This window comes from Salmo trutta, chromosome 14, assembly GCF_901001165.1.
Source record: "Salmo trutta chromosome 14, fSalTru1.1, whole genome shotgun sequence".
Classification (NCBI taxonomy): Eukaryota; Metazoa; Chordata; class Actinopteri; order Salmoniformes; family Salmonidae; genus Salmo; species Salmo trutta.
In genome coordinates, this window is record NC_042970.1 from 44,432,341 (window position 1) to 44,458,832 (window position 26,492).

The following is a 26,492-nucleotide window of genomic DNA, read 5'->3' on the forward strand; positions in this document are numbered from 1 at the left end:
CTGGTCTCAGGTTCAGGAATGGCTGAAAATGCATAGCACTGTTCTAAAATTGACCCTAGAAATAGTACTGTTAGGAGATCTGGAGAGACCGGGTCAGTCAATTACTAATACTCTTAGTAAAAGTATTTATCTTCAACACGCAATCTGTAGATTCTATCCGATTAGATAGATTGAAACTGTACGTTAAACATCATAGCATAGTTGAAAGATTTGCGTTGCATAGAAATGCGAAGTGGGTGGCCAGCAGAGATAGATGGGATGGGCTGAGGGAAGCTGAAGGTTGGTATGTGGAATTGGAGACAAGTGGGAGTGGAGTTGCTGTGTGAGAGAGAGAATGATGGTCAAAAGATAAAGGAAAAAAAAGTCAAAATAAAACATAATGAAAGTACATTTGAATGACAGTAAGTGGCAGTTTTTACAACTAATGCCGGTTTGCCTGAGGCTGATGCGGTGCAGGTGTTTGTACACATGCATATACACACACTCTCATTCAAATAAACACATACAAGAACACACACATGTAATAGTGCCAGACATGCACACAAACATATAAAGTAGGCATTGCTGTTATGATTTCAGTTGTCCTTGATGTCCTTTGTTTTAAATGTATTATAAAAATAAATAAATAAATTGCATTGTTGTTTGCTGTTTTCTTCTGTCTTTTCCTTTTTTCTCTTTAGTTCATTCTCTTGGTTGTTGTCATTTAAACGTGTGTCTAGGCCTACCCAAGAGTACAATTACCATGGATTCCTGTCTGGTGCGACATCCTTTGGCAGTAAGATTTTCAAAATCCTCTCCTCCAAGGTTGTCTTCTAGGATGAGGTTCCCGTGTCCTCTCTCTGCTGCTGCTCAGCTGGCACCTCTGCACTGGCAGCAGACAGTTCGTTCTAAACCAACTTCCGTGGCAGTGATGTACACGGGTCCCATTATGTCTAGCAAAAACCAAACACAGCATTCTACATTAAGGACCTTATACCAACGGTCAAGCATGGTGGTGCTAGTGTGATGGTTTGGGGATACTTTGCTTCCTCAGGACCTGGATGACTTGAAACTAACAGTTCATGATTTAAAACCCACAAATGTCGCTGAGTTAAAGCAGTTCTGCATGCAAGAGTGGGCCAAAATTCCTCCACAGCGCTGTGAGAGACTGATCTACAACTACAGGAAGCATTTGGTTGCAGTCATTGCAGCTAAAGGTGGCACAACTAGTTAAAGTGTAAGGGGGCAACTACTTTTTCACACAGGGGTATTTGGTGTTGCATAACTTTGTTAATTAAATAAAATAAGTATACATTTTGTTTTGTTATTTGTAAACTCAGGTTCCCTGTATCTAATATGTTTTGGTTGAAGATCTGATAACATTCAGTATCAAAGGGGTCTCCCGAGTAGCGCAGGTTCAATCCCAGGCTGTGTCACAGCCAGCTGTGACCCGGGAGACCCATTTTCTCGGCCCATCGCACTCTAGCAACTCCTTGTGGTGGGCTGGGCGCCTGCAAGCTGACTTCTCGTCGCCAGGTCGTCGCAAGGTGGTGAGAGAAAGATGAGTGTGTACCTGTGATGGTACCATCCATAATTCAGTAAGCTGTGAGTACACAGTCCAAGGTTCTATACATTATTCAACAGAGCCCCACTATTCTACCACAGATACACTGTACAGTATGTGCACGCACACATATCGTTTTCACCAATGAAAAACACCAGTTTAAGTACATTAGACGTAAAACACTTTAATACTTTCTGAATAAACAGTACAAAATAAACAAATTGAATTCCCAATAAAACATGTCTCCACAGTTAAAATGCATACTTGATTGGAGTTGTCACTCTATTAAAAAGTTAAAAGGTCATAATTGTCTGCTAATTAATACATTGTGGCACCTTCTTCAGAATCACAGTTGAAAAAAACAAAATATATAAAAACAAGTGTTTGTCAGTAGTACACCACGGGTATTCTCTACTCATATAAAAACTTTTCAACCAGCACCTGTCACAGTGGACAATAACTACTGTCTCCCACAGCTCTAGTGATTCCCTCATGTAACCTTCCCATTTGGCAAATAAATCAGTTTACAGAGTGACAGTTCTCCTCGTGGTTAATCGTCAGTAGAATCCCTTCCACCAATGCCTTAATGTGCTTCCAATTTCATATGGAGGCGTTAGAGTCCAGTGTTCTGACAGTTTGTCTCTGTGGTCCCACACCTTTATCAGTCTCCTACACAGGGAAGCCAGAACGCCTGCAAAGAGAGAGAGAGAAAGCGTGTGGTAGATTTTGGCAGGGGAAAATTAGAGACAATGAATGTGTCTAAGCATGGGTGTGTGGGTGTGTTTAGGCTGATGAAAGTGTGTGTGTGTGTGTGTGTGTGTGTGTGTCTCTCACCATATTGGAGCAGGCGCTGGCAAACGTCATGTATTTAGGGTTAAACTGCAGCGTGTTGATTGGTCCTGAATGCTTCCCGTCCAGAACAGCTATTTTCATCCCACTCTCTGTACTCCACACATGGACCCTCCCATCCTCTGAACCTGGGGCATAAAGGACAACATGAGGGTTAGGTGGTTATGGATTGGGGGAGAAGTGTTTGACAAACATATGGACTGATAGGCAGAGTAATAATATCAGTTCATAGGGTCAAATGGCTAATTGGTGACTCAGGAATTGGCTTGAGTGCTTCAGACTTGAAATTGTGTTGAGTTGTTCTGACAGACTTTGGTGGATCAGGGAGGGCTGGGTAAGACAGCCTAGTTTGCTAAGTCCTAATGATGGGAATTGGAGGTGTCGGGCTTACCAATCATGACAAAGTCTGAGTCTGGGGTGAAGCAGGCCTCCAATGAAATGCCTTTACTGTTGTTGTAGCCCTGCAGAACACACAGGGGAGACACGTTTGATTCAGCCAGTCCGAAAACAACTATGTGTTTACTAGACACAGCTATGTGCATCACAGGATGCTGCTGAGGGGAGAACGGCTAATAATGATGGCGGGAACAGAGCAAATGGAATGGCATCAAACACATGGCAACCATGTATTTAATACCATTCCACTAATTCCGCTCCAGACATTACCATGAGCCCGTTCTCCCCTATTAAGGTGCTAACAACCTCCTGTGATGTAGATATGCGTGTGAAGAATATGCACTTCAGGTCTATCAGTGCAGTGTGGTAACGGTTCTCTCACTGAGAAAGTGTGCAGCACGGATCCATTGAAGGCATCTAGGATCCGAATAGCACCCCCGTTGGTAGAGATGAGAATCTGCTTCCCGTCCCTGCTGAACTTCAGTCCAGTCCACTCACAGACACGGCTAAACAGAGTCTCAAAGGAGGCGAATGGGCCCTGAACACAAGTAAACAACAAATTGACATCACCACAGCAACTCACAACTGAGGGCGATCATCATACACATTTTCTAACGGTAAAACCGCACGCACGCGCACACGCGCACACGCACCCACACACACACAGGTTTGGATACACCTACTCATTCCAGGGTTTTACTGTATTTTACTATTTTCTACATCAAAACTATGGAATAACACATATGGAATCATGTAATAACCAAAAAAGTGTTAAATCAAAATATACTTTATGTTTGAGACTCTTCAAAGTAGCTGCCCTTTGCCTTGATGACAGCTTCAAATCAAATCGTATTTGTCACATGCGCCAAATACAACAGGTGTAGACCTTACAGTGAAATGCTTACTTCCAAACAATGAGTTAAGAAAAATACCAACAAAAAAAGAAATAAAATGAACAAATAATTAAAAAGCAGCGGTAAAATAACAATAGTGAGGCCTTGTGAGTCAATGTGCGGGGGCACCAGTTAGTCGAGGTAATTGAGATAATGTGTACATGTAGGTAGAGCTATTAAAGTGACTATGCAGAGATAATAAACAGAGAGCAGCAGCAGCAGCGCGGGGGGGCAATGCAAATGGTCATTTGATTAGATGTTCAGGAGTCTTATGGCTTGGGGGTAGAAGCTGTTTAGAAGCCTCTTGGACGTAGACTTGGCGCTCCGGTACCGCTTGCCGTACAGTAGCACAGAGAACAGTCTATGACGAGGGTGGCTGGAATCTGACAATTTTTAGAGGAACATTTTTAGGGCCTTCCTCTGACACCGCCTGGTATAGAGGTCCTGGATGGCAGGAAGCTTGGCTCCAGCGATGTACTGGGCCCTACGCACTACCCTCTGTAGTGCCTTGCGATCGGAGGCCAAGCAGTTGCTACACCAGGCAGTGATGCAACCAGTCAGGATGCTCTCGATAGTGCAGCTGTAGAATTTTTGAGGATCTGAGGACCCATGCCAAATCATTTCAGTCTCCTGAGGGGGAATAGGTTTTGTCGTGCCCTCTTCACGACTGTCTTGGTGCGCTTGGTCCATGTTAGTTTGTTGGTGATGTGGACACCAATGAACTTGAAGCTCTCAACCAGCTCCACTACAGCCCCGTCGATGAGAATGGGGCGTGCTCGGTCCTTCTTTTCCTGTAGTCCACAATCATCTCCTTTGTCTTGATCACGTTGAGGGAGAGGTTGTTGTGATTGCACCACACGACCAGGTCTCTGACCTCCTCTCTATAGGCTGTCTCGTCGTTGATGAGGCCTACCACTGCTTTGTCATTGGCAAACTTAATGATGGTGTTGGAGTCGTGCCTGGTTGTGCAGTCATGAGTGAACAGGGAGTACAGGAGGGGACTGAGCACGCACCCCCGAGGGGCCCCCGTGTTGAGGATCAGCGTGGCAGATGTGTTGTTACCTACCCTTACCACCTGGGGGCGGCCCGTCAGGAAGTCCAGGATCCAGTTGCAGAGGGAGGTGTTTAGTCCCAGGGTCCTTAGCTTAGTCATGAGCTTTGAGGGCACTATGGTGTTGAACGCTGAGCTATAGTCAATGAATAGCATTCTCACATTGGTGTTCCTTTTGTCCAGCTGTGAAAGGGCAGTGTGGAGTGCAATAGAGATTGCATCATCTGTGGATCAGTTGGGGCGGTATGCAAATTGAGTGCGTCTAGGGTTTCTGGGATAATGGTGTTGATGTGAGCCATGACCAGCCTTTCAAAACACTTCATGGCTACAGATGTGAGTGCTACGGGTCGGAAGTCATTTGGGCAGATTACCTTAGTGTTCTTGGGCACAGTGACTATGGTGGTCTACTTGAAACATGTTGGTATTACAGACTCAAACAGGGAGAGGTTGAAAATGTCAGTGAAGACACTTGCCAGTTGGTCAGCGCATGCTCGGAGTACATGTCCTGGTAATCCTTCTGGCCCTGCGGCCTTGTGAATGTTGACAGTTGTTCGGAACAGCTGATGCTCTCATGCATGTTTCAGTGTTACTTGCCTCGAAGCGAGCATAGAAGTAATTTAGCTCGTCTGGTAGGCTCGTATCACTGGGCAGCTCGCAGCTGTGCTTTCCTTTGTAGCATGTAATAGTTTGCAAGCCCTGCCACATCCGACGAGCGTCGGAGCCGATGTAGTAAGATTAGATCTTAGTCCTGTATTGACGCTTTGCCTGTTTGATGGTTGGTCCCTAGAGCATAGCGGGATTTCTTATAAGCTTCCGGGTTAGAGTCCCGCTCCTTGAAATCGGCAGCTCTACCCTTTAGCTCACTGCAGATGTTGCCTATAATCCATGGCTTCTGGTTGGGGTATGTACGTATAGTCACTGTGGGGACGATGTCATCGATGCACTTATTGATGAAGCCAGTGACTGATGTAGTTTACTCCTCAATGCCATCTGAAGAATCCCGGAACATATTCCAGTCTGTGCTAGCAAAACAGTCCTGTAGCTTTGCATCTGCTTCATCTGACCACTTTTTTATTGACAGAGTCACTGGTGCTTCCTGCTTTAGTTTTTGCTTGTAAGCAGGAATCAGGAGGATAGAATTATGGTGAAATTTGCCAAATGAAGGGCGAGGGAGAGCCTTGTACACGTCTCTTTGTGTGGAGTAAAGGTGGTCTAGAGTTTTTTCCCCTCTGATTGCACATTTAACATGCTGGTAGAAATGAGGTAAAACGGATTGAAGTTCCCCTGCATTAAAGTCCCCGGCCACTAGGAGCGCTGCCTCTGGATGAGCGTTTTCCTGTTTGCTTATGGTCGTATACAGCTCAGTGCGGTCTTAGTGCCAGCATCGGTTTGTGGTGGTAAATAGACAGCTATGAAGAATATAGATTAAAACTCTCTTGGTAGATAGTGTCGTCTACAGCTTATCATGAGCTACTCTACCCCAGGCGAGCAAAACCTTGAGACTTCCTTAGATATCATGCACCAGTTGTTGTTTACAAATATACATAGACCGCCACCCCTTGTCTTACTGCTGTTCTATCCTGTCGATACAGTGTATAACCCGCCAGCTGTATGTTATTCATGTCGTCGTTCAGCCACGACTCTGTGAAAGATAAGATATTACAGTTAATGTCCTGTTGGTAGGATATAAGTGCTTGTAGTTCGTCCACTTTATTATCCAACGATTGTATGTTGGCCAATAATACCGATGGTAAAGGCAGATTAGCCACTCATCGCCGGATCCTCACAAGGCACCCTGATCTCCTTCTGCGATATCTCCATCTCTTTCTCCTGCGAATGATGAGGATGAGGGCCTTGTTGGGTGTCTGGAGTAAATCCCTCTCGTCCGACTCCTTAAAACCTCTTGGGGCTAGGGGGCAGTATTGAGAATTTTGAAAAAAATATGTGCCCATTTTTAACTGCCTCCTACACCAACTCAGAAGCTAGGATATGCATATTATTAACAGATTTGGATAGAAAACACTGAATTTTCTAAAACTGTTTGAATGGTGTCTGTAAGTATAACAGAACTCATATGGCAGTCAAAACCCTGAGACAAATTCTAACAGGAAGTGGATATCTGATGTGTTGAATTACTTTTAAGCCTATGCCATTGAAACACACAGGGACTTATTAATCATTGAGCACTTCCTATGCCATCCACTAGATGTCACCAGTCTTTACAAAGTGGTTTGAGTCTTCTACTGTGAAAACTGACCGAGCGAGAGGCTTAGAATGTTGGTCATAAGCGGATGGCCTATACTACTCTGGCGCGCGAGTGCATGTTTGGGTACTCTCGTTCCAATACGTTTTAAAAGAGAATGCAATCGTCCGCCTTGAATATTATTGAAGTTCTGATTGAAAAAGGCCCTAATGATTTATGCTATACAACGTTTGACATGTTTGAACGAACGTAAACATTTTTTTCCCCTCTTTGGTGAAGACAAGTCCGGCGGGCGTCGTTCATGTTTTTGAGTAGCCTACAGAACGCGCTAACAACACGGAGCTTTTTGGACATAAATTATGAGCTTTTTCGAACAAAACTACATTTGTTATGGACCTGGGATCCCTGGAAGTGCCTTCTGATGAAGATAATCAAAGATAAGGGAATATTTACATAGTATTTTTGATTTTAGATCTCTCCAACATGGCGCCTAGTCTGTATCGCCAAGCCTATTTTTCTGAGCGCAGTACTCAGATTATTGCAAAGTGTGATTTCCCAGTAAAGTTATTTTGAAATCTGGCAATGCGGTTGCGTTCACGAGATGTTAATCTATAATTCTTTGAATGACAATATAATATTTTACCAATGGTTTCGAATAGTAATTATTTAATTTGTTGTGCTGATTGACTGGCGGTATTGGAGGGAAAATATTTTCTCAACATCAACACCATTGTAAAATGCTGTTTTTGGATATAAATATGAACTTGATAGAACAAAAAATGCATGAATTGTCTAACATAATGTCCTAGGAGTGTCATCTGATGAAGATTGTCAAAGCTTAGTGCATAATTTTAGCTGGTTTTCTGCTTTTGGTGACGCCCGTCTGCATTGACAAAACATTACACACAGCTATTTTCAATGTACTGTCCTAACATAATCTAACTTTATGCTTTCGCCGTAAAGCCTTTTTGAAAATCGGACAACGTGGTTAGATTAAGGAGATGTTTATCTTTCAAAGGGTGTAAGATAGTTGTATGTTTGAGAAATTTGAATTATGACATTTAATTGTTTTCAAATTTGGCGCCCTTGATATTTCACCTGCTGTTGATAGGGTGTACCAGGGGTGGGACGCTTGCCTATAGAAGTTAAAGAAAAATTATTTGTCCAGTTCAAGGTGAGTAATCGCTGTTCTGATGTCCAGAAGCTCTTTTCGGTCATAAGAGACGGTAGTAGCAACATTATGTACAAAATGAGTTAAACAATGCGAAAAAACAAACAAAATTCAACGGCTGGTTAAGAGCCCATAAAATGGCAGCCATCCCCTCCGGCGCCATCTCATCTTTGCACACTCTCGGCATTCTCTCAACAGGTGTGCCTTGTTAAAAGTTAATTTGTGGAATTTCTTCTTAATGTGTTTAAGCCAATCAGTTGTGTTGTGACAAGGTATGGGTGGGTGGTGTTCAGAATATAGCCCTATTTGGTAAAAGACCAGGTCCATATTATGGCAAGAACAGCTCAAATAAGCAAAGAGAAACGATAGTCCATCATTACTTTAAGACATGAAGGTCAGTGAATCTGGAAAATTTCAAGAACTTTGAAAGTTTCTTCAAGTGCAGTCGCAAAAGCCATCAAGCGCTCTGATGAAACTGGCTCTCATGAGGACCGCCACAGGAAAGGAAGACCCAGAGTTACCTCTGCTGCAGAGGATAAGTTCATTAGAGTTACCAGCCTCAGAAATTGCAGCCCAAATAAATGCTTCACAGAGTTCAAGTAATAGACACATATCAACATCAACTGTTCAGAGAAGACTGCGTGAATCAGGCATTCATGGTCGAAATGCTGCAAAGAAACCACTACTAAAGGACACCAATAAGAAGAGACTTGCTTAGGCCAAGAAACACAAGCAATGGACATTAGACCAGTGGAAATCTGTCCTTTGGTCTGATGAGTCCTAATTTCAAATTTTTGGTTCCAACCACCGTGTATTTGTGAGACGCAGAGTAGGTGTACGGATGAGTCTCCGCATGTGTGGTTCCCACCATGAAGCATGGAGGAGGAGGTGTGATGGTGCTTTGCTGGTGACACTGTCAGTGATTTATTTAGAATTCAAGGCACACTTAACCAGCATGGCTACCACAGCATTCTGCAGCGATACGCCATCCCATCTGGTTTGCGCTTAGTGGGACTATCATTTGTTTTTCAACAGGACAATGACCCAAAACACACCTCCAGGCTGAGTAAGGGCTATTTGACCAAGAAGGAGAGTGATGGAGTGCTGCATCAAATGAACTGGCCTCCACAATCATCCAACCTCAACCCAATTGAGATAGTTTGGGATGAGTTGGACCGCAGAGTGAAGGAAAAGCAGCCAACAAGTGCTCAGCATATGTGGGAACCTCTTCAAGACTGTTGGAAAAGCATTCCAGGTGAAGCTGGTTGAGAGAATGCCAAGAGTGTGCAAAGCTGTCATCAAGGCAAAGGGTGGCTACTTTGAAGAATCTAAAATCTATTTTGATTTGTTTAATACTTTTTTAGTTACTACATGTGTTATATGTGTTATTTCACTATTATTCTACATTGTAGAACATAGTACAAATAAAGAAAAACCCTTGAATGAATCAGTGTGTCCAAACTTGTGACTGGCACTGTAACAGACATAATAAACAAATAGTACATTGCAAACACTAATACATTCCACACACATTTTCAATGTTACCTTGTCAAAGGAGCGTAGGTCGTACAGTTTAATCGCCTCAGAGTCAACCCCAGCAGCGAATATCAGGCCCTCGGGGTCATAGGAGCAAACAGGCTTCCCCAAAGGATTAGTAAGACCCTAAGACAAAGAATCACACATTTCAAGGCCTGTTACATGACATAAAACACATTGATGATATGCGTCTTTCCCCAAGCTCATCTAAAGAGCACAGTGAAAGAATCGTGGCTTCTAAAGGCTGCTCTTATTCACCTGACAGTTTGGAGAGCGCAGGTCCCAGAGTCGTATGGTCATATCCAAGGAACCAGAGATAAACGTGTCATCCACCGGTGACATGGAGAGAGCAACAACCCTGACAACATCCACACAGTGTGTAATCAATGTGAGTGTCCAAACAACCATTAACTGCATATGAATCCCTCAAAAGTGTTGTCTCACCTATCCGTGTGCCCAGGGAAGTAGCGGATGTACTTGTTGTCAGTGAGAGACAGGTATCGGATGGTATCTGGATGAGTCACAGAGAGGACGTGAGTGAGGTCATACTTTTGTAAAACTGACACAAACACGTGTTTGATTTAATTTTATGGAAGCAGCACATCATGTTTTTAGCATCTTTGCGCCCCACTTTATAAAATACAGGGAAAACACTGCATACAATAACATTGTGCAGTCAAGCCAATTAACACAAGCAGGCCAATTCTGATATTCTTTTTCACTCGTTGGTATTTTGTCCAATCAGATCAGCTCTGAAAATGATCTGCTGTAAAAATATCTTATGTGATTGGTCAAAAGACCAACCGGTGGAAAAAAGATCATAATTGGGCTGCCTGTGTAAAAGCAGCATTAGAGCTATACAACTTCCAGAAATTCCTACCATCTAGTTTGTTGGAGCTGTAGACCACTGTGTTGGCGTCCCCGTGTGTATACCGGATAAGGTCTGCTCCGTACTTCTTACTGTACAGGGTCCGTATTGGTCTGAAGTGGGGTGAGGGCAGAAGGGGACATGATGACACAAGACAATTTGACAACACGGTACATTAAAGCTTTGATTCTCTCTCATTCACAGTAACTTATGTCAAAGTTATACATGTTGTGGTTATGTAATGCAATGTGTTTCCGTTTTCTTCTAATAAAATAATCTTCATTCTATGCCAACTATTTGTATTTAAACTGTACGGTATTATTAACCATGCCTTGATGGGTATATAATTTTCCAGCCTTGGATTATAATTGTAATACAACATGAATTATTATATTTTCGGACACCTTTTTTTGCCCACTTGAACAATCGACCTCCATGTGGGACTAGAGCTCGGGGATGTTCCCAAACAACAGGCCCCACACATAAAAAATGTGTCTTCTAGCCTGTTTTGTGCACGTTTAGGTTACGGCATGCAAACTGCAGCTGATGAAACAAGATAAAATTGTGCTCACTTTCCCTCCTGACAGTCATATAAAACAATGGAGTCGTCGTCGCTACTAGATATTGCGCTCTCGCCGTTCGAGTTGTAGTCCACACAGTTGACTTTCTGCGAATTCTCCCGGAATGTCCTAGCAACCCTAAAACTTCGCAACACGCTGTCCGTAATCTTCATCTCGGCACCCGCAGAATTTGGACATCAATCAATGTTATCTTTCATTTTTTTAATCACTCTTTAGACGAGGACAGAATGGTGGACTGACATCTCAGCAAGGTCGGAATTTGCAGGCTGGCCCATTGAATGTCGAGCCATGTGTGGTGTGTCGTGAACAACATTAGTTTGAGCAGCAAGAGTGGAATCTGCGGGTTGACTTCAAAATAAAAGTTCCCCATTAAATCTGCTGTAAACTCATAAAAATAATTGAATCATGCCACACTTGGACTAGAATATTAAACAAAATTGGAATGTTATATAAATTCAACAAACATCAATAATGAGTTAATATCCCACATTTAAAGTCCTTCAATAAGCGCTACAATGCTAATGTTTGTAAACTCTTCACAGTTGTGTTCTGTGGGTGCCAAGATCCATAGGGTGTGGGTGTGGCGCTAATATTGATGAAAACTCAATACATAAATGTAGATGTATTCCCCAATGCAATTCTGAAGTCTTATACATCCACAGTGCAATTTCATTCCACTATTTGTATCAGTTTACATGTTTCAATGAGGGACTTTTAATTTTAAGGCAAACCATTCTACTATTGTTGTTCACGATAATGTTGTTCATGACACACGTGTGCCCACTGACGGAATATAATGTTCCCTTCCCTCCAATAATATTCCCAAAACGATTAGCCTCAACTCCAAAATAACTATGCATTATGAAAGTATTTGCGTAGCCTATTCGCACATTGCATAGCTCAGACTGGATATCCATTCAGCTGCAGCATTTCTAACGTTGTAGATTCATTCACGTGTTTGTGCGAATCTGGAAAAAAAGGGAAGTCAATATACAGAATTTCCGGTGTGAAGAAATCAACCACCACTGTGGCGCCATCCAATGTTTTTAGCTTCAGACAAGCCGCAATGCGCTTTATAAAAATCTTTAAAGTAGGCTAGTTGTCATAAACAACTACAGGACGGGAACGCTGACTTGTAATAATGATGTTATAAGCACATGTGAAACGCTAATTCGCTCAGGGAGAACGAGCAATTTGTGTCACATATCGAGGGGAGCACCAGCATCCTTGCTCACGCGGACACATGCTTCTGCATCGAGACGAGAGGCACCAGGACCAGGGTCTGACTCTGACAACAGACCGAATCTGAGAACCATCGACCTTCACGCAAAGTTCGCCTGGAAAAACAGAAAGGAAAGGCAACTGGTCAGAAGAGACTCCCTTATCCTCGGTGTCAGTTGCCGCGTTCATATGCTAGTCGACTCGTATTTTTTAAAATTTAACCTGGCAAGTCAGTTAAGAATAAATTCTTATTTACAATGGCGGCCTACTCCGGCCAAACCCGGACTACGCTGGGACCATTGTGCGCCGCCCTATGGGACTCCCAATCACGACCGGATGTGATACAGCCTGGATTCGAACTAGGTACTAGTGACGTAATATTCACCCCGACGTTCTGGCCAAGCACCTTCAAAAGAGGTCTGATTCTCCCACACCCAGAGCTCGCTGTCATCAATAAGCCATATGGAGCTTCTGTTCAAGGTATTGGGTGTTGAGGCAATGTATTTACATGCCTATTACATTATGGTACATAAGGCTTATATGGTCAAACACACAGTCAATGATTATATCATGAAAGAGATTGTTCATTTGAATATCACTAGTAAAAAATACAACTTAATACCCTGAGGTGTTTTCAAAAATCACTGTGATTTAAATCCAATAATCTTCCCCATAAATGGGTCAAAGGAATATTATGGGCGTCTTCCAGTCCTTGCCAAGGTGATGGATGGCATGAGAGCTGAGCCCCACTCCCAGCTGAAAGTCCGCCTTGGATTGGACGAGAAGACAACAGGGACACTGAAGGACTGAGGAAGCACCGGACTATGTACAAAACCTCCACAAAAAACACCAAGTGGAGAGGAAATATTGGTGTGTGGATGTCTATATGTGTTTAGAGATTTAGTTTAAGGATCCAGGCAGCACATCATATGCCATAGAGTTTTTGTAATGACCCTGCCGTTGACAAATAGCTCCCTAGTTTTCTTGGAGCAGCGGTGATGTGTCTGGCCCTGGACCCAAGGGTTATTGTGCTCGATTCACACCTAAAATCACCTTTTATTGGTCGCATACACATAGCAGATGTTATTGCGGGGGTAGTGAAATGCTCGTGTTCCTAGCTCCGACAGTGCAGTAGTATCTAACAAGCAGTGACATATCCTCTGAATTTCATGCTACTTCCTGGTTTCATTACGCTTTCAGTCATCTTCCTTTTTCCCTATTCCCCCATGCAGCATTGCTGCTGTGGCCTGTTCCCTCTGAGGGGATGATTTGACAACCCTCATAGAGAGAGAATTGACCTGGGCTCAGGCTCACTTCAAGGTAACAAACTGCTTTCGAACAATATATCATAAGCTTCTTACCAAATTCTGGCAATGGCTGTAGTCTTCTAGTGACACATTGACAATAGTGCACAACTCCTGTCATGTTTGTATCGGTGGCTTTCAGCAGATACTGCAACGTCCTTCAGGTTTTGAAGTTAGCATCTGTTATAGATCCTATATTTGTACATAATGTATTGTGTAATTGTATACACCTAACGGCCCATAACCCCTCTCAGATAGGCCTGAGTCCTGTGTACAGGGTGAGTGTCAGCGGCGAGGGAGTGACTAACGTGCAGGCCAATCGGCAGGCCCAAGGGGCAGTGACCCAGTACGCATCCTGGACAGCAGCAACAGCTGCAGCCTTGTGGCGCTCCAGCCCATCACAGGTAGCGACACTTCTGAAGTAATTGAATCTGGTGTGGTTCCAGGTCACCTGTTTTTGCAGTCACCTCGCACATCCTAACTGATTGCTATATAACATGAATGCAAAAAAGATGACATGGAACCTGTCTTCATTAGTGGGGGAAGTTCGGGTCTTTTTACAGACTAATATTTTCGACTCATTCAGTCAAAAGAACACATTTTTAGACTTATTTTGTTCAATTGAGTCAGCAATGCCCAGAGAACACAGGACCCTTACCGGCGAATGATGAACTGAAAACTCAAAATAGTCATGATTCTACAAGCCCTCTCATTCACCATAAGGGGCTTATTGGAGCTGTCATTTGTGACTGAGACTTGTACAAGGGTGCTTTAGACCATGTACATTTGTTGATTGCTAGGCATGCAAATACGATTATCTCTCGGTACATTTGAAACGAGTTGTGGCCGCAACTCGACTAGATTGCGAGCGAGTCTTGGCGGAACGCATTGCTCGTGATGAGCGCAATATTGTTTGCGAACGGCAGCGTCCCAAATGATTCATTCTCAAGTTCGATGAGCAGAGGCTGTGTACGTTTTGGTTCTACAAAGCTGTGTAGAACTTGCGAGAATATATGACCCGACAGTTGTTGATCTGAGCACGTCAACGGAGGAGCGCGTATTAATCCCGCTGTAGAATTCATTGCGGCCAGCGGTTCAAACAAACGACTTAAAACGAACGAGTCAAATCAGAATTTTTTTATCATAACTCGAGTCAGTAAAAAGTCCTTCAAAAAGAACAGATCGTTCTTTAGTCTTCGTGTTGTTGAGGGGTCTGCTACACACTAATACCTCACATTAACCTAAGTCATAGAAGACACTATGCTCCTTTTAATAGTAGCACCATTTTTTAACCACCTTGTGAACCAGCGTAGCAACCTGTTCACTGTGTCTCTTGCGTCATCCATTCTCTCCTGCTCATAGGGGTGAGGATCCATATGGCATACGCTCTGGGATGTCATATCCTTGGGGACCACAAATACTCCCACTGGACAAAAACATCCACCTTAGGTAAACACCACTTCACAATATAGATGCATTACAACAAATTGTTGCCTAAGCTTTAGACCTCTTTGGTACCAGTCAAGTTAACTGCACTGGCATGCAATGATGGGCTTTGTTTTTTTACTTCAGAAACTGCTGGACGGTTTGTTACCGAGGCTGGGATTGGAACAAAACAAGGCACACTGCCAGTGATATCACTGCCCCCTGCTGATGAAGTACTTCACCACCAGCACCCTGCGACGACTGCAGATCCCCATTCCAGATAAGAAAGATGAATGATGCATCAGCAGCTCCTCTGCAGAGCAGACAGGATACAGAAGACTCTTAAAATCAGAAATACGGAGCGTCATCACTTCAAGTGACCCTTGACCTAATGGTTGACCAAGTCCAAGAGCTAAGGCCTGACAGAAACTCTTAAAAAGCCACACACTCTCTCATTCACAGTACAAAGGCACGTTTGAAAAAAACCCAGACTTTCTTATTTAGCCTCCAACATCACTAGAATATCAATACATACAGGAGATCATAAATGCCAATAAAAATACATGTAAAAAAAGTGAGCAGAGGTCCCATTAAATGTCTGTTTGTGTGTAATCCACTCTGCTCTTGGCTCCTGTCCTGTCTGGGACCTGAGAGCTTGGAAGACAAGAGGCACAGGAGGGTCCCTGTGAGGGCTAACATGTTAAAGGGGGTACATTTCCATATACACTCCCCTACGTATTTATTTGGACAGTGAAGCTAAAATATGTACATTTGTCCCTATACTCTAGCATCTTGGATGACATCAAATGTTATGAGGCGAAAGTACAGAATGGCACCTTTTATTTGAAGGTATTTTCATAAGTGACTACAAACTTGTTGGATGCATTTGCAGTTTGGTTGTGATTTGCCCAATAGGAATGGTGAATAATGTATTGTCATTTTGGAGTCACCTTTTATTGTAAGTAAGAATAAAATATGTTTCTGAACAGCACATTATTGTGGATGCTACCATGATTATGGATAATCATGAATGAATCCTGAATAATGAGAGTGAACGATGCTCCTCAACAACGACAAAAATGCAAACCTCTCTTCTTGGTCATGGTGAGAGGTTCAAATGTCTTCGGGGTAGGATCTTTTTGCCTAAACCTTCTCACTCATTATCCACAATCATGTAGAAGTGTTCAGAAACATAAGCTTATTTACAATAAAAGTGACTCCAAAATGTCACAATACATTTACCATTCATTTTTACTGGGAACAACATAATCTGAAACGCAACCAAAACAAACCGCAAAAGCATCCAAGAAGTTTGTAGTCACTTGATGTAGTCATTGCATGCTAGGAATGCAACCAAATACTACAATTTTGATTACTTTAATACTACAGGTGAATTTGTCAAAATACTTATGACACCTTCAAAATTGGGGGACTAGATACATAGTGCTTTCATTTCTAAACAGTAAAACATATGAAAACACTCAAATGAAACATCTCAAATCCAAAATGCTAGAATACAGAGCCAAATTAATCATTTTCGGTTTTTAGCATCATTATCCAACTAAATACATAGAGGAGTGTACAGTGCCTTCAGAAAGTATTCACACCCCTTGACTTTTTCCACATTGTAACACAATCTGAATTTAAAATTATTACATTGAGATTTGTCACTGGCCTACACACACACACACACACACACACACACACGTCAAAGTGGAATTATGTTTTTATAAACTTTTACAAATAAATTATGAAAAGCAGAAATATCTTGAGTCAATAAGTATTCAACCCATTTGTTATGGCTTACCAAGAAGACAGTGAATGTTCCCGAATGTCGAAGTGACAGTTTGGACTTAAATCTACGGCAAGACCTGAAAATGGCCGTCCAGCAATTTGACAGAGCTGGAATAATTTTGAAAAGTAAAAATGGACAAATGTTGCACAATCCAGGTGTGGAAAGTTCTTAAAGACTTGAAGCCAAATTACACTTGATCCGAAAATGTGGTCAGAAAGTTTGTATGGAGGGTGTGATGCTAGGGCAGAGTCTCCTGAAGCGTGCAGAGGCCAAATCAAGCTCCATACTGCATCTCTATACGCCTCTCAAAATGTTTTAAAAATGCGGAGGGCTCTGTATAGCTCCGCATTGACATGACTGATGACAGCAGGTGGGGGCGAGAGGTCCTGTATAAACAAACTCACTTCCTTAACAAACAGCTCGGCGAAGCACAAAAAATGTTTGTTCTGACTTTTGCGGAGGCCGCGTTGCAGTTAATGCTGTATGGCTTGACCATGCAGCGCCTTTTACCCAGAAAGACTCAGCTGTAATCGCTGCCAAAGGTACCTAGACAAAGTATTGACTCGGGTGTGAATACTTATGTAAATGAGATATTTCTATATTTCATTTTCAATAAATGTGCAAACATTTCTAAAAACATGTTTCCACTTTGTCATTATGGGGTATTGTGTGTAGAAGTGTGAGATTCAAAATCAAAAAAATAAACGTTTTAATTCAGGCTGTAACAAAATGTGGACTAAGTCAAGGGGTACGAATACTTTCTGAACTCACTATTTGTATAATATATTTATATGACTGAATATATATATCTGATATTTCACCATCCATTTCTGACCATTTCATCTTTATTGGGGGCTGCAACGGCCTACAGGAGTACATGATGAGCTCTGATTTAGTGACTTTGTCAAAATCCATCTCACTCGTCTCGTCAGTCCAGGAAACAATTCTATGGTGAAGTGAGGTGGGGGTTAGGTGAAGTGGTGACTTACGTACACGTGTGACCATCCCCAAAAAGATAACAGCATTGAGGGTGACATAACTGCCATTGAACTGCCATTAGATGAATAAACGCAGGAGTCTATTCCTTAAAAAAAGGCCCATAAGTCCACTCTGTAAACACTATCAGTCGCTCCCCCACTCCTATGGTTGGTAGGTGTGATGGGTTGAGACTGAGGCCACTGGAGGTCCTTAGAGTTAGTTACTGAGTGAAGGAGGTACCACAAAGACGAACACTTGAGAGAGAGAGGAGGGCTGATTTCGGGGGTTAGTGTGTCCATTTCAGTTCCTCCTCCCCTCCCCCACTCAGTGCATGCTGGCCGATGACATGGCGATGGCCTCCTGAATCTCCCGCACCATGATGATGCGTGTGAGCATGTGCTCCACCTGCTCACTCGTGATTGGCTGAGTGGAGTACCATATGGGACTGTTGGGCGCCACGACGGGCTCTGGCGTCAGGTAGTACGCGTCGTTACGCCCCTTAGCACTCTGGGGACTGAGCGAGATGGGAGGGTTAGACGTTGATTAGAAATGCATCAAAGAGCTGTAGAAGATGCATGTTCTGGCGTGTATTTAACACCATGGGAAACGTCACCCTGTGCAAGGGCATCCTCTTAGCGACTAGAAATGTACTGAGAATAGGGGGGGGGGTCATTACTCACCATTTGAAGAGGTAAAAATCATACAGCTTAATTGGGCATCGCAGAGGGTTCTCGGGATCCTCAGCCTGCTCCTCATACATGTCATCGGTCACTGCAAAGTTCAAACATCACAGAGGTCAAAGGTGATCATCAGCCAGTAGTGATGGGGATTATGGACCTCATAATGTTGACAAACTTGGGTCGGTCAGAGAGGCAAAAATAATTTGCTCCAAAGGGAAAGTTTTGAATGTATGGAACACATAGCTGACCAATACCAGTCAGTCGGTGACTGGGAAAATGGAAATCCAGTCTGACTAAAATATACAAAGCTTAATTTGTCTTTATTATGAACTCTAAAGATGACTTCACCTTTCTGCCCTGCATGGTGTGTTCCTAAGGGCCCATGGCCCTTCAGATAGCGGATACTGGTGCTCTTATCCTTTGGGTTGGACGGGTTCTTCTTCGTGTGCCTCAGCACTTTGGAGAAGGCCACCTTCATGTGCTGCTCTACCGTTGTCAGACGGAAATACCTACAGGAGAGAGAATCGTTTAACACGAAAACACACACACGCAACAGACAAAACCCGGCATTCACACACATCAGCTACCCTGCATCCATCAAAACAGCCACTAGGCCTGATCACATGAAAGCTACATAGGATTACAATTATATTGTGACTTGGCAAGTACAAGGGTCGTTCCATTTCATTTCAATCGCTTTTTGATCGCACCGCCTTGGATTTGAACGAAACGTTCTATGTGTATTTGCCCATGGTAGAAGCGGTCAGAAAGTAACTTTTTGGACTTGAATGCCCAAATATTTCGGAGATGGAGGAACTCAAAGTCGAGCCATTTTTCATACCACACCCATGTCTTCGTCACTTGAAAAGGTAAATGGTTCGAGTTGTATATAATTTAAAAGTTAAACAATTTACTATTTTATAATTTCTTGCATAAAATGTTGAATAAATATTTTTTTTACCTTTAATGTCAATTATCAAAAAAAACCTATGTATCTCCAATTAACAGACATACACAAAACATGACAGCCACCCTGTATTCAAGAGCATGCCGTGTTTCAACAGTAGGCGGGCACAACAAACACTTCAGATAATGTAAAACAGAATCTAAGATACAACATATGCATATACATTTTATTTAAATTTCAGAAACGAGAAAATATTTTGACAACCGTGTGTCTGTAAGCTTTTAAATGATATCAAAGTCAACCGTTGCTCTTTTCCAGTGATGAAGACATGGATGTCTCATGGCAGGGTGGGGTATGCAAAACGGGTCAACGTTGAGCATTAATGATTTGGCATTCAGGTCCAAAAAGTCACTTTCTGAGCACTTGGGACAAATATGCATGGAAGGTTTGGTTCAAATCAAAAAGGGGTGCGGTCAAAAAGTGATTGAAATCCAATGGAATGACCCACAAGTCTATTGGGTGAACAGGATACATTAGTACGATGAGTATGAAATAAGAATCATGTGTCCAGTATGACTCACTTAGTGTTGAAGAACATGAGTGTTGTGAGCAGCGTGGCTGGTGAGTGGGCACCCAGCTGTTTACACTCCCACAGCATCTCCTCTGTCACGTGACTGGGAATGATGTACCCTGGGAGGAGAGAGCAGAGTGGCCAATCACCATACATTCTCCTCTCAAGAGACAGCAAGCAGCACAAAACACAGAAATGTACTCAGGTATAGAAGTCACAAAAACAGACTTGCTTTTATTTTATTACAACGTTTTGACCCTTAGGTATTTAGCGGTTTCTTCCCTATACTCTCTCTTGAATTTACACCCGGAAACAGAAACCGATTGTATCTTACCTAGTGGATGGATGACAGGCCTCCACTCGTCCAGGGCTTTGTGTAACCACTGGGAGAAGCGTGTGTAGTACTGGTCAGAGAAGATATCATCCACCCGTCCGTTTTCAAAGAGGTACTGCCAGCAGAAAATAGAGAACGGCATTAACAACCTCAGTCAACTGTAATACACTTCAGCCAGTATCTTGTATTGTGTGTGTGTGTGCGCGCGCAGTGGTGTAAAGTACTTGAGTAAAAATACTTTAAGGTACTACTTAAGTTGTTTTTTGGTGTATCTGTACTTTACTATTTATATTTTTGACAACTTTTACTTTACTACATTCCTAAAGAAAAGAATGATACTTTTTACTCCATACATTTTCCCGACACCCAAAAGTACTCGTTACATTTTGAATGCTTAGCAGGACAGGAAAATGGTCCAATTCACTCACTTCTCAAGAGAACAACCCTGGTCATCCCTACTGCCTCTGATCATACGGATTCACTCAACACAAATGCTTTGTTTGTGAATGATGTGAGTGTTGGAGTGTGCCCCTGGCTATCAGTAAATATATTTTAAAAAATTAAATGGGGCCATCTGGTTTGCTTAATATAAGGAATGTGAAATGATTTATACTTATGTACATTTATACTTAAGTACATTTAAAACCAAATACTAATTTTCCATTAAGGTATATTTACTTTACTCAAGTATGACAATTGGGTACTTTTTCCCACAACTGTGTGTGTGTGTGTGTGTAAGTATATTGAGGATGTCAGTGAAAATGTGAGTGTGTATTGAGGATGTCAGTGAAAATGTGTCCTTTCTGTACAGATATGTGAATTCCATTGAGAGAGAGTGTGTGTAGTAGTGGTACGCGTACCTTCTGTATACACAGGAAGATGTAGTAGAGAGCGTCAGGCTCAAACTGTTCTCCTTCCAACCCCCGGGCCTCTTGGGTCATAAGGGCTAGAGCCACGTTGAGCTCAGCCACCGCACTCGACACCAGGTCCTCCTGGAAGCGCAGTGCCTGACGACCTGCACAGAGAGACACAGGGAGAGAAAAAGGTCAGATGAATATGGTCATTTAGAAGGCGTTTTTATCCGAACTCCAACTAAGAGAACTGTCAATATTCAGAGTGGAATTTATTCAGTATTCGGAATCAAACCAACAAGACAGACAGGAAGGAGAGTATAAAAGAGATAAGTAAACATACTTGGAGAGGGCGGTTTAATGAGTGAGTGGGAGTCTGTGTTGTGTTGACTCACGTCCGATGGGCGCCAGCTTGTTCTGCTCGTCCTTGTCCAACTCTGTGTTCTTGCGCTGGACCCAGAGGCGCCACACGTCCATGCCCTCCTCAGGCTTCAGGGAGACGGGCAGCAGCAGCTCCTGGGGGGCCTCCACCTGGGACTCTGACTCCACATGACCCTGCAGGGAGACACACAGGAAGTTAAAATGTTAACACGCACACCACCATGCTTCTTCGATTTGTGGTTTACCCTGTGAGTCGACTTCATTGTAGAAAATAAATTCCACACACAAAATTACTGGATATTTCTACACAAACACTGAAAATATGGATTTTTTAAATTTAACTAGGCAAGCCAGTTAAGAACAAATTATTATTTACAATGACGGCCTACCCCGGCCAAACCCGGGCCAATTGTGCGCCGCGCTATGGGACTCCCAATCACGGCCGGATGTGACGCAGACTAAATTTGAACCAGGGACTGCAGTGACGCCTCTTGCACTGAGATGCAGTGCCTTACACCGCTGCGCCACTCGGGACATTAAACTAGTGACATGGAAATTTGCTTCCAAAACACCACAAAAGGCTGAAGTGTTACACTAGTCAAGCCAATCATCCCCCGCTTAACTGGGAGAGACTACAGCCTAAATCTACATCATTGTTGTGGAAAACCTAGGAATCAGTCAAAAACAAAGTCAAGGTCTAACCCAGGTAATGTAGGTCCTGTTCTGACCTGTAGGTGGAGCTGTTGCTCTTGGTGTTCCTGCTGCTGCTGGGGGTCCCAGATGTGGAGCTGCTGCGTGGTGTTGTAAGCCCCTCCCACCGTCTGCACCACTACAGGGCCGTGGATGTTCCCGTTCATGAACTGCGCCGGGAAAAGCGTCTGCACCACTTCCTCGTTTGTCGTTGTCTCGGAGACTGACACCGTGGTGCCCGACTGGATGGACCCAGTCCCTGACGACGAGGAGTGGGCTACCCTATTGTCCTTGTTGTCATGGTGACCAGAGGACACCTGCATCGTGTTGTAAGCCTCCTGGGGGATGGCGATGTGATGCACACCCCCCTGCTGCCCCCCGGAGTACACAGGGATGGTCCAGGTCTCCCCGGCAGGGCCTGTGATGGTACCTGTGGTGCTGTACAGGTGGGTGCTGTCCACAGTAAGCAGGTCGGGCCGGAGGGACAGGAACTGCTGTTGCTGCCCCTGCCCCTGGGGGAGGGCCAGGACCACCTGCTGGCCCTGCTGGCCCTGAGGGAGGGAGTACGACACCTGGATGGGGACGTCCACCTTGCGCTTCTTGGCAGGTTGGAGGACGCTGGTACCCGCCCTCCTCTCTGCCTCCCGGGGAGAGCCCTGCTGCTGCTGAGGAGACATGGCCTCCACTGTCTGGAACTGGATCTGCTGCCCACCCTGTAGTTGAATATGTTGACCACCTGGTAGCTGAATGTGCTGGATTTGTTGCCCGCCTTGTAGCTGGATGTGTTGCCCCCCTTGAAGTTGGATGTGTTGCCCCCCTTGAAGTTGGATCTGCTGACCCCCTTGAAGTTGGATCTGCTGACCCCCTTGAAGTTGGATCTGCTGACCCCCTTGAAGTTGGATCTGCTGACCCCCTTGAAGTTGGATCTGTTGACCCCCTTGAAGTTGGATCTGTTGACCCCCTTGAAGTTGGATCTGTTGACCCCCTTGAAGTTGGATTTGTTGGCCACCCTGTAAGTCCCCTTGAAGCTGGATGTGTTGGCCTCCTTGGAGCTGAATTTGCTGGCCCCCTTGTAGTTGAATATGCTGGATTTGTTGACCGCTTTGTAGTCTAATCTGTTGACCTCCTGACACCGCTGCCACCAACTGGGCCTGGATCTGAAAGTCACAGAACAAATAGCTGAGCCTGGTGTATACAAAACCAACACATTTACCTGGTTAGTAGAGGACATGGGGTGAGTGTGTGTACTCAATAATGCAAAGTGCTAGGTGTGTAACCTGCTGGTGCTGCTCCTCTGTGAGCTCTCCTTGCTGGACCAGCTGTGCTGCTGTGGGGATGCCCTGGAGGTCCACCGTCTGACCCTGCTGTCCCTGGATCTGCACCTGACCACACAGGGAAGGAGAATAAACACAGTGCACCATACACTTCGGTCACATCCACCATGCGTTACATGCCTGAGAGTGTTTAGGGTCAGTGTTTCCCTGACTATTGCATTTTCAACTGATCCTTTTGGTTATAGGCCTTGGATGTCGATAAGGAGGCCATTGAGTCCAGTCTGGAAAATAATGGAGTGGAAATCGATAAGGCCTCACCTGTACTTGTATCTGCTGCTCAGACCCCTGGTGCACACCAGCAGCCATCTGGGGTGAGATCTGTGCAGAGTTCACCTGCACCTGTTCATCCACAGGAGAAAAAAAATCAATCAATCACAGGGCAAAAGTGACAATGATAGCAGCAATAAGATAGGTAGTACAAATGTTGAAGTATGAGTTGGGCTTTACTCTCAATTTAGTAAAGTGATCTGTTCTTCAAAGTATATAGACTAGATGAGGGAAAAGGGCACAAACGCAGCCTGAGGTGTATTCAAAAGAACTGAACTACTGGAGGAACCACATAAGGTCTCTCCTCTTACCGGACAGGCCAGCTCCAGCAGCGAGCCAGCCACCTCAGTGCTGTCTGTGTAGACACAGTTGCCCCCCTGCTGGTACACCATGGTGGTGGTGTCGCCGTCCTGCTGGCTGAACTCCTGCAGTGCCTCGGGGCCCTTGTTGGCCAGAGACTCCAGGAACTCCTTCATACGGTGCTGGGGCACACTGCGGGCCTTCTGACGCACGTACTCGTCAAACGAGACTACACCGCTCTCTACGGGCTCGTTCATGACAAGTCACTATGCCCTCCACGGCACCTTCTGAGGAAGGAGGGGACATACGATGCGTTCAAGACAACTGGGAACTAAGAATAAAACTAGGTAAAATCATGAGGTCTGGGATCTTCAGGTTGGAAAGTCTGAGCTATAGAAAGATGCCCGAGTTCCCGACTTGGAATTCCAAGTTGGATGACCCTTCAAAAGATTTTTCCCAGTTGGACCTTGTTTTTCTCTGAGTGCCCAGTTGTTTTGAATGCAGCAATTGTTCACACACCTATACAGCATCACAGCTCAGGACTGCATGTCATTTAACTTGTTCTCAACTTGCCTACCTGGTTAAATAAAGGTGAATTAAAAAATTAATAAATAACTCTGGTATCAATTAAGACTACAGCCCCTGTCATCAGTACAGCCTAACATCTCAAAGTCTAGCATACATTTAAAGGCCAAGCTACCTAACTGTTTGCATTAGAGGGGGAGGTGAAGCGAGATGGGGCCAAAGCGCACAGGCAAACCCCTTTCCTTGACGAACTTTGAACCAATTATTACACCATCTGATCACCTGGCACTATGTTCTTAACACTGTCCCAAGAAAGCAATAGGCTGTTGTGGTCAATGACGTGTACATCATTGGTTGTGGTATACAGTATACAGTATCTGTCTATGAAAAAAAATATGATCGTTATTATTACTATGATGTAATGATTAGCTAGCTAGTTACATATACTACTGGGGCAGTGTAAAGAGCCACCAGCCTCTATCATTTGCCATATATCACATGATTACTTTTGCTTATGTTTTTTGTCTATTTCTAGCTGCAAAGTTCAGCTAGCTACTACAATCCCACAACCTGAATAAAGTTAACATTTCAATAACGAATAAATTGTCTTTGGGTGACGGATATACGTGCAACTTGTGCTATGTATTCTATAATAGCTAGCTAGCTAGTTGCTAACGTTAGCTGGCTAACTAGCTACCAGTGCATCTTCCCATGCTACCTTAAATAAAACCAAAACCTTTCTGTTCCGCCAAGACACGGCGTTCAAAAATAAAACGCGATAAACTCCAAGTAAATTGCGTTCCAAATGACATTTGTAAAGTCTTCATTTTATAGCGATGGAATAAATTGCAAGAATTATGAATTTAAACAGCTAGCTAGCCAACTAAACAATATCGTAACGTTAGCTTGCTAGCTTGCTACGTCGTGTGAGTATTTAAGCGATATTTACCCTGCTTTCGATGAGAACAATATGGGAAAAATCCACACAAATTTGGCTCGCCCACAGTTTCTCCAGCAGAATTCTGAGCGTTTGGCGATAATATTTGTCTAACTATTCAGAGAAAAGTATTTCATCAATACAGAGAGAATTATGGAAGTAGGCCCGATGGAACAACGTGAATCCCCGGACTTCTGTGACACTCAACCGCCGCATCAGACAGAGCGAGTAGGTCGCGAAGCTCATTCGGCTACACCGCAAATTCTCCACTTGCAAAGTCTAGGTAATGACACATTTCATATTTACGGGAACGAGCATCGCGTGCTCCCGAGACAGTAGATTTGTGCCACCGCAGGCAAATATTTTCTTATTGCCCGACATACATTATTTGATAGTAATTATGAATAAGGTGTAAAATTAGATAAATAAGATCATGTCAACATACACTTACATATGAGAGGAAACTATCTCTCTGTGTGTGTGAGGTAATGCATCCAATGATACATAACTGACTGTAGTAGTCCCGCTGTACCTATGCTGTGTAATGTTAGCCAGTACAATTACATAGAAAAAAACCTAAACGTCCCTTGTCTATCACGAATATTAAATACAATTATATTTGAACTCTGCTGATTACTTGTGGGTTGGTCTTTCAGTGGGTCGAAATGTGAGGTAAAATATCCACAGCCAAATATTACAAAACCAACTTTAAAACTCTGGTCTCTGAAAAGTAGGTTAAATAAAACTTTCTTGTGCATATTTTGTCCCACATTTCGACCCACTGAAGGACCAACCACAAAGACAACCAGCAAAGTAAGTTCAAATGTAATTTTATTCAACATTCAGGCTTGTAAGGAAACTTTCCAAGTTTTGCATTGATTTGCTTCAGAATGTATACCAA

The 26,492-nt window shown here is 43.6% G+C and overlaps 2 protein-coding genes and 1 long non-coding RNA gene across 7 annotated transcripts; 1 reads left to right on the plus strand and 2 right to left on the minus strand.

Annotated features, from left to right (window-relative positions):
• Positions 1–1,705: 1,705 nt before the first annotated feature.
• LOC115208183 (WD repeat-containing protein 82) lies at positions 1,706–11,417 on the minus strand. Of its 2 annotated transcripts, none has more exons than XM_029776043.1 (9): positions 11,083–11,417; positions 10,523–10,623; positions 10,087–10,153; positions 9,901–10,000; positions 9,652–9,768; positions 3,171–3,326; positions 2,784–2,853; positions 2,378–2,520; positions 1,706–2,234 (listed from the first exon to the last, which is right to left on the minus strand). In XM_029776043.1, exons 1-9 carry the CDS (start codon positions 11,241–11,243, stop codon positions 2,205–2,207), a joined length of 945 nt encoding a protein of 314 aa, XP_029631903.1. In that variant the 5' UTR covers positions 11,244–11,417; the 3' UTR covers positions 1,706–2,204. The 2 variants fall into 2 exon arrangements, with proteins under 2 accessions (XP_029631903.1, XP_029631904.1); XM_029776044.1 differs by lacking the exon at positions 11,083–11,417 and adding an exon at positions 10,915–11,050.
• Positions 11,418–12,072: 655 nt separating this feature from the next.
• On the plus strand, positions 12,073–16,805 carry LOC115208185 (uncharacterized). Of its 3 annotated transcripts, XR_003881105.1 has the most exons (6): positions 12,073–12,792; positions 13,000–13,182; positions 13,545–13,632; positions 13,871–14,020; positions 14,979–15,065; positions 15,189–16,805. It is a non-coding gene; the product is annotated as an uncharacterized LOC115208185 (long non-coding RNA). The 3 variants fall into 3 exon arrangements; XR_003881106.1 differs by having other exon boundaries at positions 12,073–13,182; positions 13,875–14,020; XR_003881104.1 differs by having other exon boundaries at positions 12,074–13,182.
• An 858-nt stretch (positions 16,806–17,663) lies between these two features.
• On the minus strand, positions 17,664–25,903 carry LOC115208182 (glutamine-rich protein 1). Of its 2 annotated transcripts, none has more exons than XM_029776042.1 (12): positions 25,604–25,903; positions 24,141–24,416; positions 23,821–23,901; positions 23,506–23,604; positions 22,267–23,385; positions 21,553–21,712; positions 21,167–21,321; positions 20,307–20,421; positions 19,983–20,091; positions 18,843–19,003; positions 18,495–18,585; positions 17,664–18,328 (listed from the first exon to the last, which is right to left on the minus strand). In XM_029776042.1, exons 2-12 carry the CDS (start codon positions 24,384–24,386, stop codon positions 18,139–18,141), a joined length of 2,526 nt encoding a protein of 841 aa, XP_029631902.1. In that variant the 5' UTR covers positions 24,387–24,416; positions 25,604–25,903; the 3' UTR covers positions 17,664–18,138. The 2 variants fall into 2 exon arrangements, with proteins under 2 accessions (XP_029631902.1, XP_029631901.1); XM_029776041.1 differs by having other exon boundaries at positions 23,506–23,610; positions 25,604–25,902.
• Positions 25,904–26,492: the final 589 nt, after the last annotated feature.

What these genes read in the sequence shown, in the direction of transcription:
- LOC115208183 (XM_029776043.1), bottom strand. Translation starts at nt 11,243, where the DNA reads ATGAAGATTACGGACAGCGTGTTGCGAAGTTTTAGGGTTGCTAGGACA. An exon ending in TATGACTGTCAGGAGGGAAA is followed by an intron (nt 10,624 to 11,082) that starts GTGAGCACAATT and finishes ACCCCACTTCAG; the next exon opens with ACCAATACGGACCCTGTACA. An exon ending in ACCTACGCTCCTTTGACAAG is followed by an intron (nt 3,327 to 9,651) that starts GTAACATTGAAA and finishes ACTTGTGTTCAG; the next exon opens with GGCCCATTCGCCTCCTTTGA.
- LOC115208182 (XM_029776041.1), bottom strand. Translation starts at nt 24,386, where the DNA reads ATGAACGAGCCCGTAGAGAGCGGTGTAGTCTCGTTTGACGAGTACGTG. An exon ending in ACACCATGCAGGGCAGAAAG is followed by an intron (nt 18,586 to 18,842) that starts GTGAAGTCATCT and finishes TGAACTTTGCAG; the next exon opens with TGACCGATGACATGTATGAG. An exon ending in GATTTTTACCTCTTCAAATG is followed by an intron (nt 18,329 to 18,494) that starts GTGAGTAATGAC and finishes CATCTCGCTCAG; the next exon opens with TCCCCAGAGTGCTAAGGGGC.